This window comes from Pogonomyrmex barbatus, unplaced genomic scaffold, assembly GCF_055798465.1.
Source record: "Pogonomyrmex barbatus isolate J1 unplaced genomic scaffold, ASM5579846v1 scaffold21, whole genome shotgun sequence".
NCBI classification, from domain to species: domain Eukaryota; kingdom Metazoa; phylum Arthropoda; class Insecta; order Hymenoptera; family Formicidae; genus Pogonomyrmex; species Pogonomyrmex barbatus.
In genome coordinates, this window is record NW_028297118.1 from 2,414,792 (window position 1) to 2,430,893 (window position 16,102).

The following is a 16,102-nucleotide window of genomic DNA, read 5'->3' on the forward strand; positions in this document are numbered from 1 at the left end:
GTGACTGGGGTTCGTGCCAATTTTGTGGATAATTCGCTATACGCAAAACTCTGCGTAGAAAAGTTAAATAAATAGAAATCAAATAATTCCTGAAATGCAGTCGTTCAAAGAATGTCGATATTTGGAAACGTCGTTTCTTTTTTAATCACATAAATTGCGCCCTTTTTACCACGCCGATTGACCTACCTCGTTGTATTTATATCGATAATATTTGTTATTGATTGTTTAATCACATTTGTTTTAAAAAGGAGGAATTGGAAAATAAGTTTTATAACTGCCATTTGAAATCAAGTTGATAATTATACGTTATTATACTCTAAATATAAATGGATTTAGATTTTATTCTGAAGTGAAATTTAAAGTAAAAACGGATTTATGATTTAAATATATCATCCACGGGTATACGTTTAATTTCCGTCCCATTCAGTACTAAAAAATACAAAGCCAAATGTGATCGATCGATCGAATTTACAAGTCGCTCGACAAAACGGGGAGGGTTGCATTCGCTAATTTTTCATGAAAAGACGTCAGACATCCCCGGTTTTCCGGGCTGCCGATTCGACGAAAACCGGCGACACGCGCGACGGAAATGAAGACGAGATCGTATGCCGGATAAGTCGCGAAAAACTCTCAAAAACTCAAACGGTCACGCCAAGGGCTGAAAGAGCCCTCTCTCTCCGAAGAAAGCCGCGTAGCGGAAATTGAATGACGACGCGCCGTTTACAAACTCGCGCCGGAAACCGTCGGCGTTCGTCCGGGGTCTCTCCGGTTATGATAACGATGATGTCGCCGTCGTGTTACGATAAAAATTTATGCATTCCCTGCCATGACTGGCAATGAAATACGTCTGGCCGACAATCCATGGGGGTGGTAACGCAAAATGTGATAATGACGTATCTCGTTTCCTACGCATGTATATTTCGTGCACTTGATTTCGCTCACTAAATTGCGCGCCGATCTCCAAGACTCATTTCTTGAGAGAAATTTTCAGAAAGCGAACAATTACATTATTGTCGTGATAAAGACAATACCAGGCCAGTCGAAGTGTATTAAAAATATCCTGACGATGACTTTTTAGCAAGCGGTCAAATAACGCTACTCCTTTCACGTAAATATATTTATTAATTAATATTATTGACCAGCTGGTAATTAAATTTTAATCTTCATGGTTATAATCTAGTTGATGGTAATATTTAACCAGACGATTTGATTGATTACTCAGTAGATATTTAAATAACTGTTTACAAATAAAGTCTGGCAAATGTTTAAATAAATCTGTTTTACAAATGCATATATTTATGTTTCCCAATAAACGTGCTGCTATACGTATGATTCATCATCGTGCATTTTACTTGAAAATCGTTTCTATTATTTGTTACAACGGGAAATTTATTTTATGCTGTATATATATATATATATATATAAAACGCACGCGATGCTGCAAAGGGTTAAAAGACCACATTTTTGAAATGCCTGAATTGATGATCTATAATCTATATCGATGTTTATATCTCCTGGGCAGGTTACATTATCAAACAACCATTATTCATAAATTTGATAGGCATGTTTACTCCTATCATAACATCTACCAACATTTCATCCTTTTTTATTTCACTGTGCCATGCTATCGGCCCTCTCGTATTTCATTCCTCCCTTCACTGAGAATGTCAGTTTTGCCTCGTCAACCCACTCATTCTTGGTCAAAAATACTTCCTGTTACTTGTTAATAAAGAATATTAATGTTCCGCCACGTGCAGCATTTCGACATGTGATAAATAATCAACTTTCTGCTGTGTATTTCCGCGAAACGTTTAACGTAATGTTATTTTGAAACAATTCTATTTTAAAAAGATTTAATTATCGAATATCGTTGATAAATTTATGGATATATTTGCTTCACCGTTAAACTTTTTATTTATTTATTTATTTATTTTTTTCTTATTAGATCAAGTAGCGATCGATGAATTTCAATTTTTATCAAATAATTGAAAAGGTAGATGTCAATTTTTTCTAATAGAAAGTTATTAAATATTTACAGAGTTATTACATTTGATGATTACATTTTGTTGATACGGAAAACGAAATTGATTTTTCTTTATTTGAAGAAAATCAAATCCAGTTATATTTCTTTTTAGGTCATTTATCTTATTTCTCTCTTTATCGGTAGCATTGATCCATTGAGTAATAGCAGAGTAATATACATTGATCCATATAACTTTAATGAAAAATGAATATAACTTTTAAATATAACACACGATATAATTCAAAATTCGAGTTTGAAAGTCGAATTTTTTACAAAACAAACTTGTAAAGTCCGTATTAAAAACTAAGATTGGATTCGAAATTGACCAAAGTTCAGTAAACTTGAGATTGGTTTTCTTTTTTTCGGATTGATTAAATGCCAATCTTAATCTGTAAGATATTTAACAAAATTTCATTACGATATAATTTTAAAGACTTTTTGTTAGAATTAAGTTAGTCGATCCTGTGTGATGCACGCTTTGAAAAATAAAATTGTTAAAAAAATCAGAGGAAATACGGTCGAAGATAAACGATGTCGTTGATGAAACCGTCTCTTGAGAGACAGAATTACCGAACGTGGCCATAAATTTGATGAGCATGTTTGCTCCCGTCGCGCAAAATCGACCAGAAATTGATCCTTTCTCACTCCAGGCTGCCGCACCACCGGCGCCTCTCGTATTTCATGTTTCCCTTCATTGAGAACATCGGTTTTCGCCGTGTCGCAGCGCCCACCCTTCACCAAGTGTCGGTTCGCGCGGATGCACGTGGCGGCCGCATTTTTTCTCCCCCCCCCCCTCTCCCCCCTCCCGCGTCGCACCATCGCTAAAATCCATGCAGATTTTTCACGAGGCTCTCTTCGCTGCGCGCGCGCGCGCGTTCACGTTCGCGCGTTTGCCACCCATCGAGGAGAAAAAAAAAGCATCCCTCCGGCCACTCCGGCCCAGAGCCACTCTTTCCCCGCCGTCCTCTCGCCGTGCCCCTTTTTTCATTCTGTCGACGCCGCCCGACGTGGCGGTACGTGAAACGAATTTATAACCGGCGATACGACGGCCGAGCCCTTGAGTCGAATACGTCGATTTTAATACCCGCTACCTATGGCCGTGCATCCCGTGCCACCATCTCCCCCCCCCTCTCCCACCGCCCACGCGCCCTTGTCACTTTCGGGGCAACCCCTCGAATGTCAAAGAGCACCCCGGCCGATCGGCTTTTACCGTGTGGATATTGAATTTATACCGCACAGTCAGAGAGATCTGGTGGGAAATATGCGGGCGGGAATGAACAAAAGCGAATTTTTCTTGATCGAGCACTATCGCCATTGCCGGATAGTATTCAAAGTTGACAATTTTGTATTTTGCACCGTCCATATGAGAGATTTTATGCGTTAGATGAAACAAATATAAAGTGTGGGGTATAAATATTTTCTTGTATCTTTATATTGCAACTAGCGCTAGTGCGCGTGCAATTTATCGAATATCTAAAATCGCAAAAATAACAAACGTGCGTTCACGAAATATCAAACAAATAAAATATTTGTTTCTAGCAGAACAAAACTTTCTAAAAATCTTTCTATCCATTATGACTTTTTATATAGAAAGTTGTATAAAGTAACAATATTCTGTATATCCTTTTGAATTCTCAGTTATAATATTAGTAATATTATTGTTTACTTCAAGATATTTTAATCTGTTATTTGTATAAAATAAATTTAAATGTATAACATGAATAATATTTTCAATTTTTTCTGGAAAGAAATGATATTCTTCTAAAAAAAATACACTAATATGCTCGTAATATATGAAAACTTTACAAGCAATAGAAGCATAGTTTATTAAAAAAGAATTTTCGATTGTGTACACAGGAAGAAATTAGTCTCTAAATCAAGATTACATTTTTATTTATAAGGATATTTCTATGAATACATCTTAAAAAAAAAAAATTTTTAGTATTGACGCAAGTATACTCTTAATTATAACAAGACTATTATAATCTCACCTTTACATAGAAAATTTTTAATCTTGAGATAGACAAAAGTAACATTCATATCAATACAAATTAAATGAAAATGAGAATTAAAAATTTTAAGAAAATTATGATATTTTTGCCTATATATGAAAATATTTTTCTCGATTTAGAACTAATTTTTTCTGTGTAAAAAAACAGATTGAAATTATATGAATATAAAACCGCGCACTTGCGCATCTATTATGTTCTAAATTCAATTGTATTCTCATAAAATAGTTCTTATGAAGGTAGATGAATAATTATAATAATAATTTTACAATAATAATTTAACAAATGTTTAATAAATACATATAAAATGGTAAAACTTTTAAGATTGTAATTGAAAATTTTTCCAAGCATCGACTATTGTTCTACAATTTTTAATCACGACTTCTATTCGTCAAATTTTTTTCTCCATTCAAATCGTCCAACCATCTCAGCAAATTTGAATCTATCGCCTGTACAAATATCACAAAAAGTATTCCTGTTCCGGTATAAGAAAACCGTAGAGATTAAAAATCGCGCAAAAGTCGGAGTCAGCGAGTAACGGAAGTGCAAACTGCCACTTTCGTAATTTTATCGACGATTAAAGCACAGGAGAGAGAGAGAGAGAGAGAGAGATCGGTGTCAAGATGGTGGTGGAATTTACGCGATTCAAGGCGAAGACAAGAGAAAAGGGCCAGAGGGAAGGATGGCGAAAACGCCTTCTCTTTTAAAGCGTGACGATGCGGAAAAGAAAGGATGGTGCAACTTTAAATCCAGTCGTCACACCATCCCCTATTCTTGCACGAAGATTATAAAAATTACCCTCCACCAGCCCTTACAATGGGCTCGAGATTAAAAGTCACGAAGCCGGAGTCAGCAGGCGTCGCGACATTCCGGCAGAGAAGCGGAAGTGCTACTTTCGTAGTCCGGACGCGGCTGAGCGAAGGAGGATAAAGGAGCTTCGGCGTATCCTGGAAATGAGTGAGACGCGAGAATACGTAAGCAGAGGTGTAAGTTTAAATCGAGTCCTCTTCGAGAAAAGAATACACGTCAAACTGTGGAAACCGAATTACCCTACTTTTTCTTTAATGTCAAAGGAAGACCTCGATATTAACAATAGGCAAACAATAATAAAAATGTGAATATTCGCATAGATAAATTATTATAAAAATAGGTATAACATAAAAAAAAAATAAAATAAAAGAATCGAAAAAGATTGTGTAAGCGAGTAATGCTTAATGAACCAAAAGTCCAGGAAAATCACAAAGCATTAATAAAGTCTTATTATGTTATCCTCGAAAAATGCAACAGTTTTTCATTAAATATTGCAATATTCAAAAGCATAAATGAACTCGTGTACTAATATATTAATTAATATATATTTAGTCTTTTAGATAATTACGTGTAAAATATGGAAATATTCCGGTAAAGTAAAGTTGTCTATAATAAAGCAAGTAACAATTAGTAATTTTGTTGGAATTGATTCATAATTATTATCACAGTTTCATAAATGCCGTTATATAATAAGAAGCATTATATATACTGCAATTATCTACTGTGTGAGTATCTAAAGAATCTCTATTGATGTAGATGAGGATTAAAATTTAGCAAGATGAAAGGTCGGTCTGTGGATTTATGATGTGGAAAAAGAATTTCCGCGAAAGAAAACTTGCACTTCCACCAAATGAGAATGAACGCCGGGAGAAATTCGCGAGTGTAACTCCAACTCGTGCTGGCGGCTCTTTCTTCTACGCGAAAAACTGTTGAACTTCATTTCTTGGGAAGGAGGTCTAGATTAAAAATCGAGAATTGCAGTACGTTCAGAAGGAGATTGCACGTTTCGGGAGCTGAAAACCGATTACCGCCTCGCCTGTTCCAGATATTTTATTATTCCAAGAATTTTGGGGGAACGTTTCTCGATCCGTAGGATCGTCATTTAATTTCTTCTTTGAGAAGATATCGCCGGGTATCGTTTCACGCTTTCCCAAATTTCTCACCCTCGCGTAGCGAGTTGTGTTCTCCGAAATTCTCGCCGAATTTCTCAAATTACGGAGCTCTCTCTCTATATAAGAGAGTCCCGTTCAGGAAAAGAAGAAATTCATCCCTCGCCTCAAACAAAATCGAACCATCCGTCGACTTTAAGCGGAATTGCTATGCGCGAAATTACCGAATCTGCCGCAATATAAAGGTACGATGCGGAAGGCACTAAACCCAAACGCGCCACGCGCTTAGCATAGATATGAATTTCAAGCTGGCTCTCACCAGTGCGATACGAGAAATTCTTTCGCGTTCCGGAGTATCGAGGAGATTCGCAAATAGAATATTCTGAGCTCGCTCGCAACAAGATAGCGCGCATCACCCCCGAAACGGTATGCATCTTCTTATCCCCAGACAAAATTCTTCTTTATACCGTTACTTCTCGCGATATCCCAAAATTCTAATTTATCTTCGATCTAATTTATATCTTCTCAATTCAAAAATTAGTAGCCAATCGATTGTTTTAAATGTAAGCTTGGAAGACCTGCTGGGAAGCGTCAAATTAAAACAACTTTGAATTTTCTTTGAAAATTCAAAGATAATTTGCACGTGGTAATTAGTTACATGACTGATTTTCCTGTACGAGTGTTCTATTTGTGTGTAGAACTTTTGATCTGTTAGATTATTAAATTTATGTCATGGATATCTGTCATGGATTAATTTTGTCATGACATTTTACAATTAGACGTAAATCGTACAAATATAATTTTTATCCGATTGTCCTTAAATTTGCAAACAACCATGAAAATTCAATATGCATTATATGTTGACGTTTAGAAAAAAAACTTTTATAAAGAAAATATTGTGTATATCTTTGTATACAATGTCGTAGCTCTGCTTTCTCTTCAATCTATACGATAAATAAAATTTGGATAGCATTTTAAAATTTCTTATCGAAGGATAAATTAAGCTGTAATATAAAACATCCTAAAAATATATAATTCCGAGCGGATAATTTATAAGCTTATTGTTAACAATGCGCTCTCTCTCTCTCTCTCTCTCTCTCTCTCTCTCTCTCTCTCTCTCTCTCTCTCTCTCTTCTCTAAAAATTATATTACAAATAAATTATTTTATATCATTGAAAATACTTATTTTGTTGTCGTGCACATTTTTCAATAGAATATGACATTGCTTTGATGACACCTGTTAAAAATTGAAAAACATTAAGCTTCGTGAAAGAACTTCGTGATACAGTTTAAATATTAAAGTTGTTGCACATTGTATTGTACTCCTATTATGTCTCATACCAAAGTGTACTTAGCTTATTGCTCTATATTGCAAATCTGGTGCATCCAGATTGCATCAATGTGGTATATGGCTCGTTAGTCGATGCGCATAATCTTCGATCGCAATCGTGGCTGGTTGGACGATTATACCTGGCCTGGCGTATCGATCCCACTAGTCGATATGGATATCGAATTCGAATCTTGGGGGGGATGATCCTTCCCCGGCACAGAGACGGCTGCGAGATAGAACCGGAGGCACAGAATTGCGAGCAACCCAGTTTCGGGAATGAATGGCAAATGAGCGCCGGAGCTCCCAGCGGACATGGACATTCCTTTTCGAGGGAAGCCTTAAACCCTTTCGCTGTTAAAAAACCATCGTAACTGCTAGATTACATCAGATCCAAAAAATTATGAATCCCACTGTCTGTGGAATCAAAGGGTCGTACAATTCAATTGAAATTGAAACGTGCGTCTGTCTGTAGTATCTATGAAAACGAAAGTTTTCTGCGGAAAAATTAACACAAGTTGTAAAACTTTAAGTTGATGCGGATAATGAAAATCTAAAACTTTATATAATGTAACAAAAACGAAGCAGCATTGGGAAAATTTTAAGATATATCTACAAGAATCTACAATATTAACCTGTATTGAATTATCAAGAGTTATAATCAAAGATTCGAAGAAGTGAAATCCTCCTGACATTAAGGATTTATGCAACTGAGAGTTTACGAAATAAAGATTGCGAGAAATCAAGATTTAGAAACACAAATAAATGAAATAAATAATATAATTATATTATTATTACAGTTAAACTTTTTTAGAATAATTTGATGCATATTATTTTAAAACCATGACAAATATTGACTTTTTATGCCACGCGCGATATATATTTCTAATAAATATCGATTTTTTTTTTTTTTTCTATTATTACCTTTATTTCTTTTGTTGTTCCAAAATTCTACAATGATGTAGTTGCTCAATTAGCGACAATATATCAACAAAATACACTTCTTACTTCTTCCGTTTCTCGCAATGAGTCATCCATTACGACCGATAGTACATTGAAGATCTTTCACGTCACAAGCTTTCTCATCTTATCAGAATCTAGTGATGGCGTTGAATTTAACGAGCGCAATAATTAAATTAAAAATAAGGAGTTTGAAAGTGACCTAGATCGTAACTCCTTGTTCATCGTTCGCTCGAGATATAAATTGTCCGATCGATATAATATAATTCGAATACGTCGTAAAAACTGATGGCTTATTTCTCTGGCTGTAATAACCATTATAATAAATGGAAATGTCAGACCAGCTGCCATCTTTTCCGTAAGGGGGGAGATTCTATCACAATGTATCTATAAGTGTTATACCCTTTCTATTTCTCTCTCATAATCTATCTTCCCTTCCGTTTACACGCAGTTATTTTGTTATGGCGCAATAACGCATTGTCTAGATATTGTAAGAGCTTAACTTTGTATAGCTATTGCATTTTTATTCGCCAAGAATAATCACCTCGCTAATTTTTTACAAATCTAAAGCGGCTAGTTGTTAAATGAGATAATATATTTGGAAAATATCATATTAAGCAATTTGAACTCTATAAGAAATATATTTATGGTAACTATAATTATCAATAATTGCTTTGCGAGTGCGATAAATGCGATAAAATAACGCATCAAGCGTAACAAACAAAGCAATCGAGGTCTATCGCTCTATGTTACTGCATCGCATATTGCAATTAAAAAAAAAAAAAAAAAAAAAAAAAAGTTTAATCGACTACGCTTTTATCCGAAAATCTCAACGGTATTGAAATATTCTGAGGGAGTATTTTCAACGTACGTAGAGAAAAATATGAGAGCCCGCGCACGTGTTTAGCCACGATAGCATTCATTTACTCGAAAATCGTTTACAACTCGCGCGTATTCTGTTTCAATCGCATAATTGCTAAAACATCACTCGCAATGGATTTTATCCCGCGGCAAAATCCGCACAATTAAATTTGGCATAAATCGATTTTATTACAACGACAGATAATCGCGTGTATGGCGTACATCGTACTATGCTGTACTGATGCTTCTCTCGGTTCTTATCTGCTTATGAAGATCTCGTTTGTTTCGGAAACGCGCGATCGGGGTGTCATCGATTCATTGCACAGAAAATCTCATTGTACATTCGAACAAATAGATATAATTTCCATATTCACACGAACGATTGGTTACACTGGATGGACTTACTTTTCCAAACGATTTCCATGAATTTCACTCGTAAATATCGTCCATCAAAAAATATCCGCTGTGTCTTTTTTCACATGTCCCAATATTATAAATGTTCTTGCAATAACTATATCTAATACCATATGTTAGGATTTCGACGACTGGCTTTTAAGCTACACAATATATTCTCAGATTTTATTACAGTTTTTTTAACATAAAATATTTTGATCGAATTATAGTAACAAGTTTGTTTGAAAATGAAAATATAAATATGCTAATATAGCATTAAAACGCGTAAACAAAGATATTGTTAAGAGAATATGTTTTATAATAATTTTATATTTAATGACTAAAAAAATAATAGCTTTTTAATTAAACGGATTATATTTATTATAGAGGAATTCTTTTTAATCCTTTTTATATAAAAATATAAAAGGATTTTTATATTTTTTAATTTGTGACTACAAATATGAAAATTTATTTACAATTTAAGTTTTAATATTGTGAAAGTGCAATAAAATTTTAGTATTTAATTAATTTTATATAAATACTAAAATGTGAATATATGATTTAACTGTTAAAATATTTTTTAGTTTTAAAAGGATAACAATTTTTTAAAAACGATATTGAAAATTTTATTAAAAAAAAAAAACAAAAAAAAATATACGTTTCAAGCTGTACGTAAATTAGTAGATACGTAAGAGATTGCAAATTATTGTGTATAAATAGAAATATCGCGTTGCCTCGATAGTTACAACGTTCACGCTGACAATATGACATTCCATAAAATATTCCAGCAAATTCCAGTGTTATATCGCGATTTCGATTTTCGGTCTCGCGCAGGAAATAGGAAAGAATCCTTAGAATAAGGCCGAGCGAATTGCATTTCGCACACTCATCTCTGTATAAGTACAACCGAGAGCAAACCGCAAGCCGCAAGTGGAAAACGTCTTCCCATCGTTGCATTTTTCAAAAAGTGTGAAACGAACTTTACATTCGAATCTGCTCTCTAACGTCGACGGTATCGGCAGTCTTATCAATAATAAATGTCGCTTTTATTACACGTGCCCGCTCTCGAAGTGCGGTTGCCTGGTGGTGCGAGAATGCAAACTATATCATTGACTTTTTTTTTTTTATTTTTAGATGCGCCATCCAATCCAAATGAAGCCGGCCGACAGTGAGAACCGGAACGGTGAGTGAGACTTTTAATTATCTTAACAAAACGTTTTATATATATATATATATATATAAGATTATAAATTAAAATTCTGATATCTTGCATTTAGACCGTATTATAAGTCGATCGAATTAATCAAATTAATTTTTGAGAAAATCAAAGTATTATTTTCCTCACAAGAATCATATTCTTCTTTCTTTAATCTTTTTCATTCTTTATTCTTCGCTCTTTATACCTTTATTATATTAGCGACACTCAAAAAAAATGTTTCGCTAGTTCAATTAGAATTTTATCTGTACGTAGAATTTTATAGCAGCGACATAGCATCTAACAATATATGTTCTAACAAATTTAGATCTCATAACTAAATCACACAGTCATTTTTATAAGAGATATGAGTGGCTATTATCTGATTGAACGTTAGAGATATCTTCTTGCTAAATTTGATAAATTGTTCAGATATAAATTCTGTCTCTATCATCTATATTGATTAAATATGAAACATACGCGATATCGCATCGTCTTTATTAGTCATTTTTCATTTTAGCTAATTTTTCATATCTAAATAATCTAATTCGTTACGACTCCAATATCATTTCTTTCAGTGAATAATACAACGATTGAAGTAATAATAATTTGCCATTAAAGCAATAGAAAAATGCTAGTATATTACAGCGTTACATTAGCAAAAAAAAATTTCGATAAAAAATTCTTTCCTCGAGACTTATCTTTTACTGAGAGCAAACTAAACTCTTTTCGTATACATCTACCTTGAATTTTTTAACACAGAACAGATCTTTTGTAATTTCAAATATAATAAGATTCCTAGTATCTCGTTTAACGCTCCCTCGATCAACCTCGAAGAGTTCTGGCACGATTAAGGACGGAATTCCAGGTAACATAGCATGACGATATAACCGAAAGAGAAGACAATAGCGAAGGTAAAGTTAACTCTCTTCGCGTCGCAACCTCGGCGGAGAATGCAGCTCAAAGCATGTTCATTAGATGCTAATTAATTGGCTGAATTGAGGGGCTTGTCGAGATTGCGTAGTCAAAGAAGAGACATAAGCGAGCTGCGAAGCATCAAGTAGTAGAACGATAAGGTAGGCCAGGAAAATCGTGAGATGGGGCAGGGCAGAGACGAGTAAATTTTGCCGACGACATATAATTACAAAAACGAAAGATCATCAAATCGTGCAAGTTGCAAATTTTTACATAGCGTACATCCCTTTCTTCCTTTTCTTGTCTTCTTAATAAACCTCTTAACTTTTTAAATCCTCGACTTTTATCGGTAAATTTAGAAGAATTAGAATTTGTTAATGAAGGCATTGTTTGTTAAATTAGTATCGTAGATGTCAGAAAAAAACATTGGATGTTGCTTTTAGATATTGTAATAAATCTTGTGTTAAATATTTAATTTATAATAACCATTTTAACATAAAGTAGAAATGAACACAAATTTTCTTTTAATCGTTGTAAAATCCTATATTTTAAAAATAAAAAATTTTTCGCCCTTCGATTTAAGCATGTATTACAAAAATTATAAATCAATGAAGTGTTAAACAAAATGTCCGTATTCTCGATAATGCTGAAAAGCAAAAAAAAAAGAAAAGAAAGAACGTGATTGAGGAAGCGGAAGAAAGCTAATAATTTCGCGCGATGCATAAATATCATTCATGTAGTAGTAGAGTTTAGCTTGGAGTTCTCTAATTCCCCTCCCCCTCGTTGCTCGTATCGATCGGAACACAGGGCCATGTAAAAATTCGAGAACGTCGGAAAAGCGCATCGGATAGTGCCGCGAAAACCAACAGGAGAGTCAACGAACGCGGCAAAACGCGCGATTTTTTTACGGATAACTGCGCCGCGTTAGCAATAAAAATTCGACTACCGGCTGGACGGGGGGAGGGGGGGAGGGGGTGTAACGTAAAGCGTATATAAAACCGGCCACGTCGGTGGGACGACGCAAAACGAATGCTAATGAAATATTAACGACACCCGTCACGTGCTGCGCCCGGCTGGACCGCTCGGTTCCCCCCTTTCCTCTTCCTCCCCCTTTCTCTATTTCTTTCCTTTCTCTCCTGCATGCATGCTCGTTCACTCGCCCGTTCCACGCTTTACCTCCTACGCCCCACTTCCCCCCTTTTACTCATCCCGTTTGTCTTTCTTCCTTTCTCTCTCTCTCTCTCTCTCTCTCTCTCTCTCTCTCTCTCTCTCTCTCTCTTTATTTTAATGCTGCATAAGAACTCCCCGAAGGATACTCGAGCGTGGCTGTTTTTTATATGTTCAAGCGCAACGCCGTTTCAGACCGCCATAGCAATTCTGTGTGCAAATGACATGCCAAATTGTAATCACGCCAAGATTCAAGCGGCTTTACACCTCGCGTTTAACGTTAACCGAAACCTGATTCTGACACTTCGTTTGTTACGCTTGAGCTTGCGCAGTTGCGCAAACAAGATCCTAGATCAAGTAACCACGTTACATGGACCGATCCTGTTTACCAGTAGTTACGCGTTAAGCAGAAGTTACTTCATTGGTTAAACCGTCCAATCGCGGCGGCTTCACAGTTGAACTCATCTTAATTTTTCAATCGAATTGACAAAGACAATTCCGAGATGAAAGCAAGAGAGATAATGAAGAGAAATCCAGTTGGATCAGCCGCAAAAAGAAAAGCTTACATTTTCTAATTTTCAATCAATCTATTAATTTCTATTTAATTTCTATCAACTTCTGTTTTTTATAAATTTAGAATTTATTTATTTATCAATAGTAGATTTTATAACGTATTTAATTATGTATATATATTTTTTCTAATTTTTTTAAATTTCTCAACGCGGTCAAAATATCTCCTTAAAACCTAGAGGAAACAATTTGAATAAATAAAATGTCTAAAATAATAGCAAGATTGATATGTAATAAGAAATTTTAGATAAATAATCCAAAAAATTAGCAGGAAAAAGATGATTTCTAAAACTTCCTTTCACATTTTCACATTGAAAATTCCTGTCTTTCTTAGATACAAAATATAATGTACTAATGTCACTTTTATAAAGTTGGATATTTTTAAAATCAAATATAACGCGCAAAAATTGAAGCATAAATATTAAGTAGGTGAAATAAAAAAAAAATGTAGCTTGTTACTCGGACGTGATGTTTAAAACTATAAAAGACGAAATAAAAAATTCACTTCGCAACAACAGAATTAACACTGATATTCAGACGTTTTAAGTTAAATTTAGAATATTTATACAAATGATCTGATCTTATTTATCAAAAGAGTTGTATGAAAAAGATGTACTTATGACGGTTTCTCTCTCTCTCTCTCTCTCTCTCTCTCTCTCTCTCTCTCTCCTGACTTGTATAGATTACTGCCGATAGGCGGCAAAGTCTTATTTTACTTATCGCATAAGCAGAGCGAACTGGAGTACATGTGGATAACATTCGCGGTTATATATAAAAATGGATAGACACAACGTGGTGTAACCGAAATCGAGATCAGGCTATTCGTAACCACGCGCACGTGCAATACGGAAAAGGATTTTTCCATATAGGATGCGGGACGTGCGGCCGCCATGAATAGCATCAGTTGTAGCTACATGCAAATCCCGGTAAAACGGGAAAATAGTAAACAAGAAGGGAACGCACGTTATCCGGGTATCAGAGCATTATAGTTGCCTTGTCGTTAGGTGAATCTCACGAACGCCGCAATTGACATAAGCTAAATTCAGCGGATAAAGCAGCTCGCAAACTCACGTACAAAGCGTGAGATTAGTCAGAAAACGTGAACCACACCTTACCTTCTCGAAAATGCACGGAAAATGTACGCAACACTTTGACACGGCTTTTACATAATCGAACCGAGTGTTTTACAGTAAACTGCTTGACACGTACATTTAGAGAGGAATTAATTTCCGAATTTTATCAGCGCGAATCTAAAGTTTCTAAATAAAAAAGATATCAGGACAACAACTTCAGTTCACAAAATATCTTTCAATAATTACCTTTTGTGTAAAATTAATAATAATAAATGGTATACGAATATGCTATTAGAATGACGTAAAAAAAAAAAAACCTCCGCAAAGTCGCAAAATTATTTATACTTGTTGGAAACTTTCTTCCGTTCCAAATAACGCAACTGTGTTCAAGCAATTTTTGTAAAGTAAAGATAAATTATCAAAGATAGGTGGGGGAGGAGGGGGGGGGGTCTTTTAATTTGATCCGATGCTAATTTTAGGCTGATCTCACAATCGGGGGAGACTACTGAATGGAGAACAAACTTTATCTCTCGTCTCTATAATTATTCCCATTGAATGACGCGGGTGAAACCATTTTAAACGGTATTCCCAACTGGGAATGCACGCTGACCAAGGGACCTCTGTCACGACGTCAAGGCGCGACAGCTCAACGAAAAGAAGAGCGAAGAGAGTGAAAGCTTTATTTATATCCGTGACATTCTGTTTATTTTGGCTGACAAACTGGGCTCGCTCCGGGCTCTCTCTAGTCGGTAACGGACTCTAGCTGACCTCTTCCTTGCGAGTCCCATTTCAGCCCGATATTGTTTCAGCCCGATTACGTCAGTAGTCTCAACAAACACAGGCCTCGAGAAATCGAGTCAGTCGTCGATTTTCTTCGATGGAAAAACGACTACTAAATTGCAGCCGCACATCGTATGGCGTATGCATGCGCATACGCAATTTAATCTTCTCTTTAGACATCTTCTTTCTCTTCTGCGTTATCCATTATCTTAAACCTGATATCGCTCGACGCGCTCTCTATCTTCGCTATCGCAGTTGATATGCATACGAAACTACTGGAGAAACGAAATCAACATTTTATCTATCGATAATGCCAACGGATGAATGATAAATGATAATTTTGTTTTTGTAAAAAAGAAACATCTTTTAAATCTTCACAATAAACTTGAATTGAACTCTGAATTGCTCTTGATATAAATTGGCCTTGATATAAATAAATGGGTTAAAAAACATCTAAGTAAAATAAATATCTAAGAAATGTTTTTATCTGTCACATATGTTTTATATATCTTTTAATGAGAAATTAAATGCTACTTTAATCATTTTTACTTAAATTGGATTTTTTAAACGGTCGTAATAATTATAAGGTGTTTTGGTATGTTCGTAAAAATTATTTGTTGACTATACTATAATATTAGTATTATGTAACATAATCGGTTATTTCATCTATTATAAAAGTTTTAAACGCATGATTTTACATATTCTGATTCTGAAATTTTAAAATTTTCAAAAGTTAGTTTTACTTAATTATGTTTTGTTTTATCGCAACAATTTAGATTATATTTAGATTAATCTAATGTAATTTTTAATTTTTATCTTGTTTTTTTTTATTTTGACTAATCTTCTATAACTTTTTCAACAAATAATTTTATTATTTTTTAACTACATATGTTCAAGCCAATTTTGTTTT

The 16,102-nt window shown here is 34.7% G+C and overlaps 1 protein-coding gene across 20 annotated transcripts in view; it reads left to right on the forward strand.

Moving 5' to 3' along the window:
- LOC105430125 (CUGBP Elav-like family member 1-A) overlaps window positions 1-16,102 on the forward strand; it is a 460,379-nt gene that overhangs the window by 378,892 nt on the left and 65,385 nt on the right. For all 20 annotated transcript variants that reach the window (XR_016139481.1, XR_016139480.1, XM_089078040.1 and 17 more), the window contains one exon: window positions 10,627-10,675. Coding sequence is in view for 18 of the 20 variants with exons in the window: in XM_089078040.1 (XP_088934166.1) it covers window positions 10,627-10,675 (49 nt within the window). In the remaining 2 variants the exon portion in view is untranslated. The remainder of the gene's footprint in view (window positions 1-10,626; window positions 10,676-16,102) is intronic.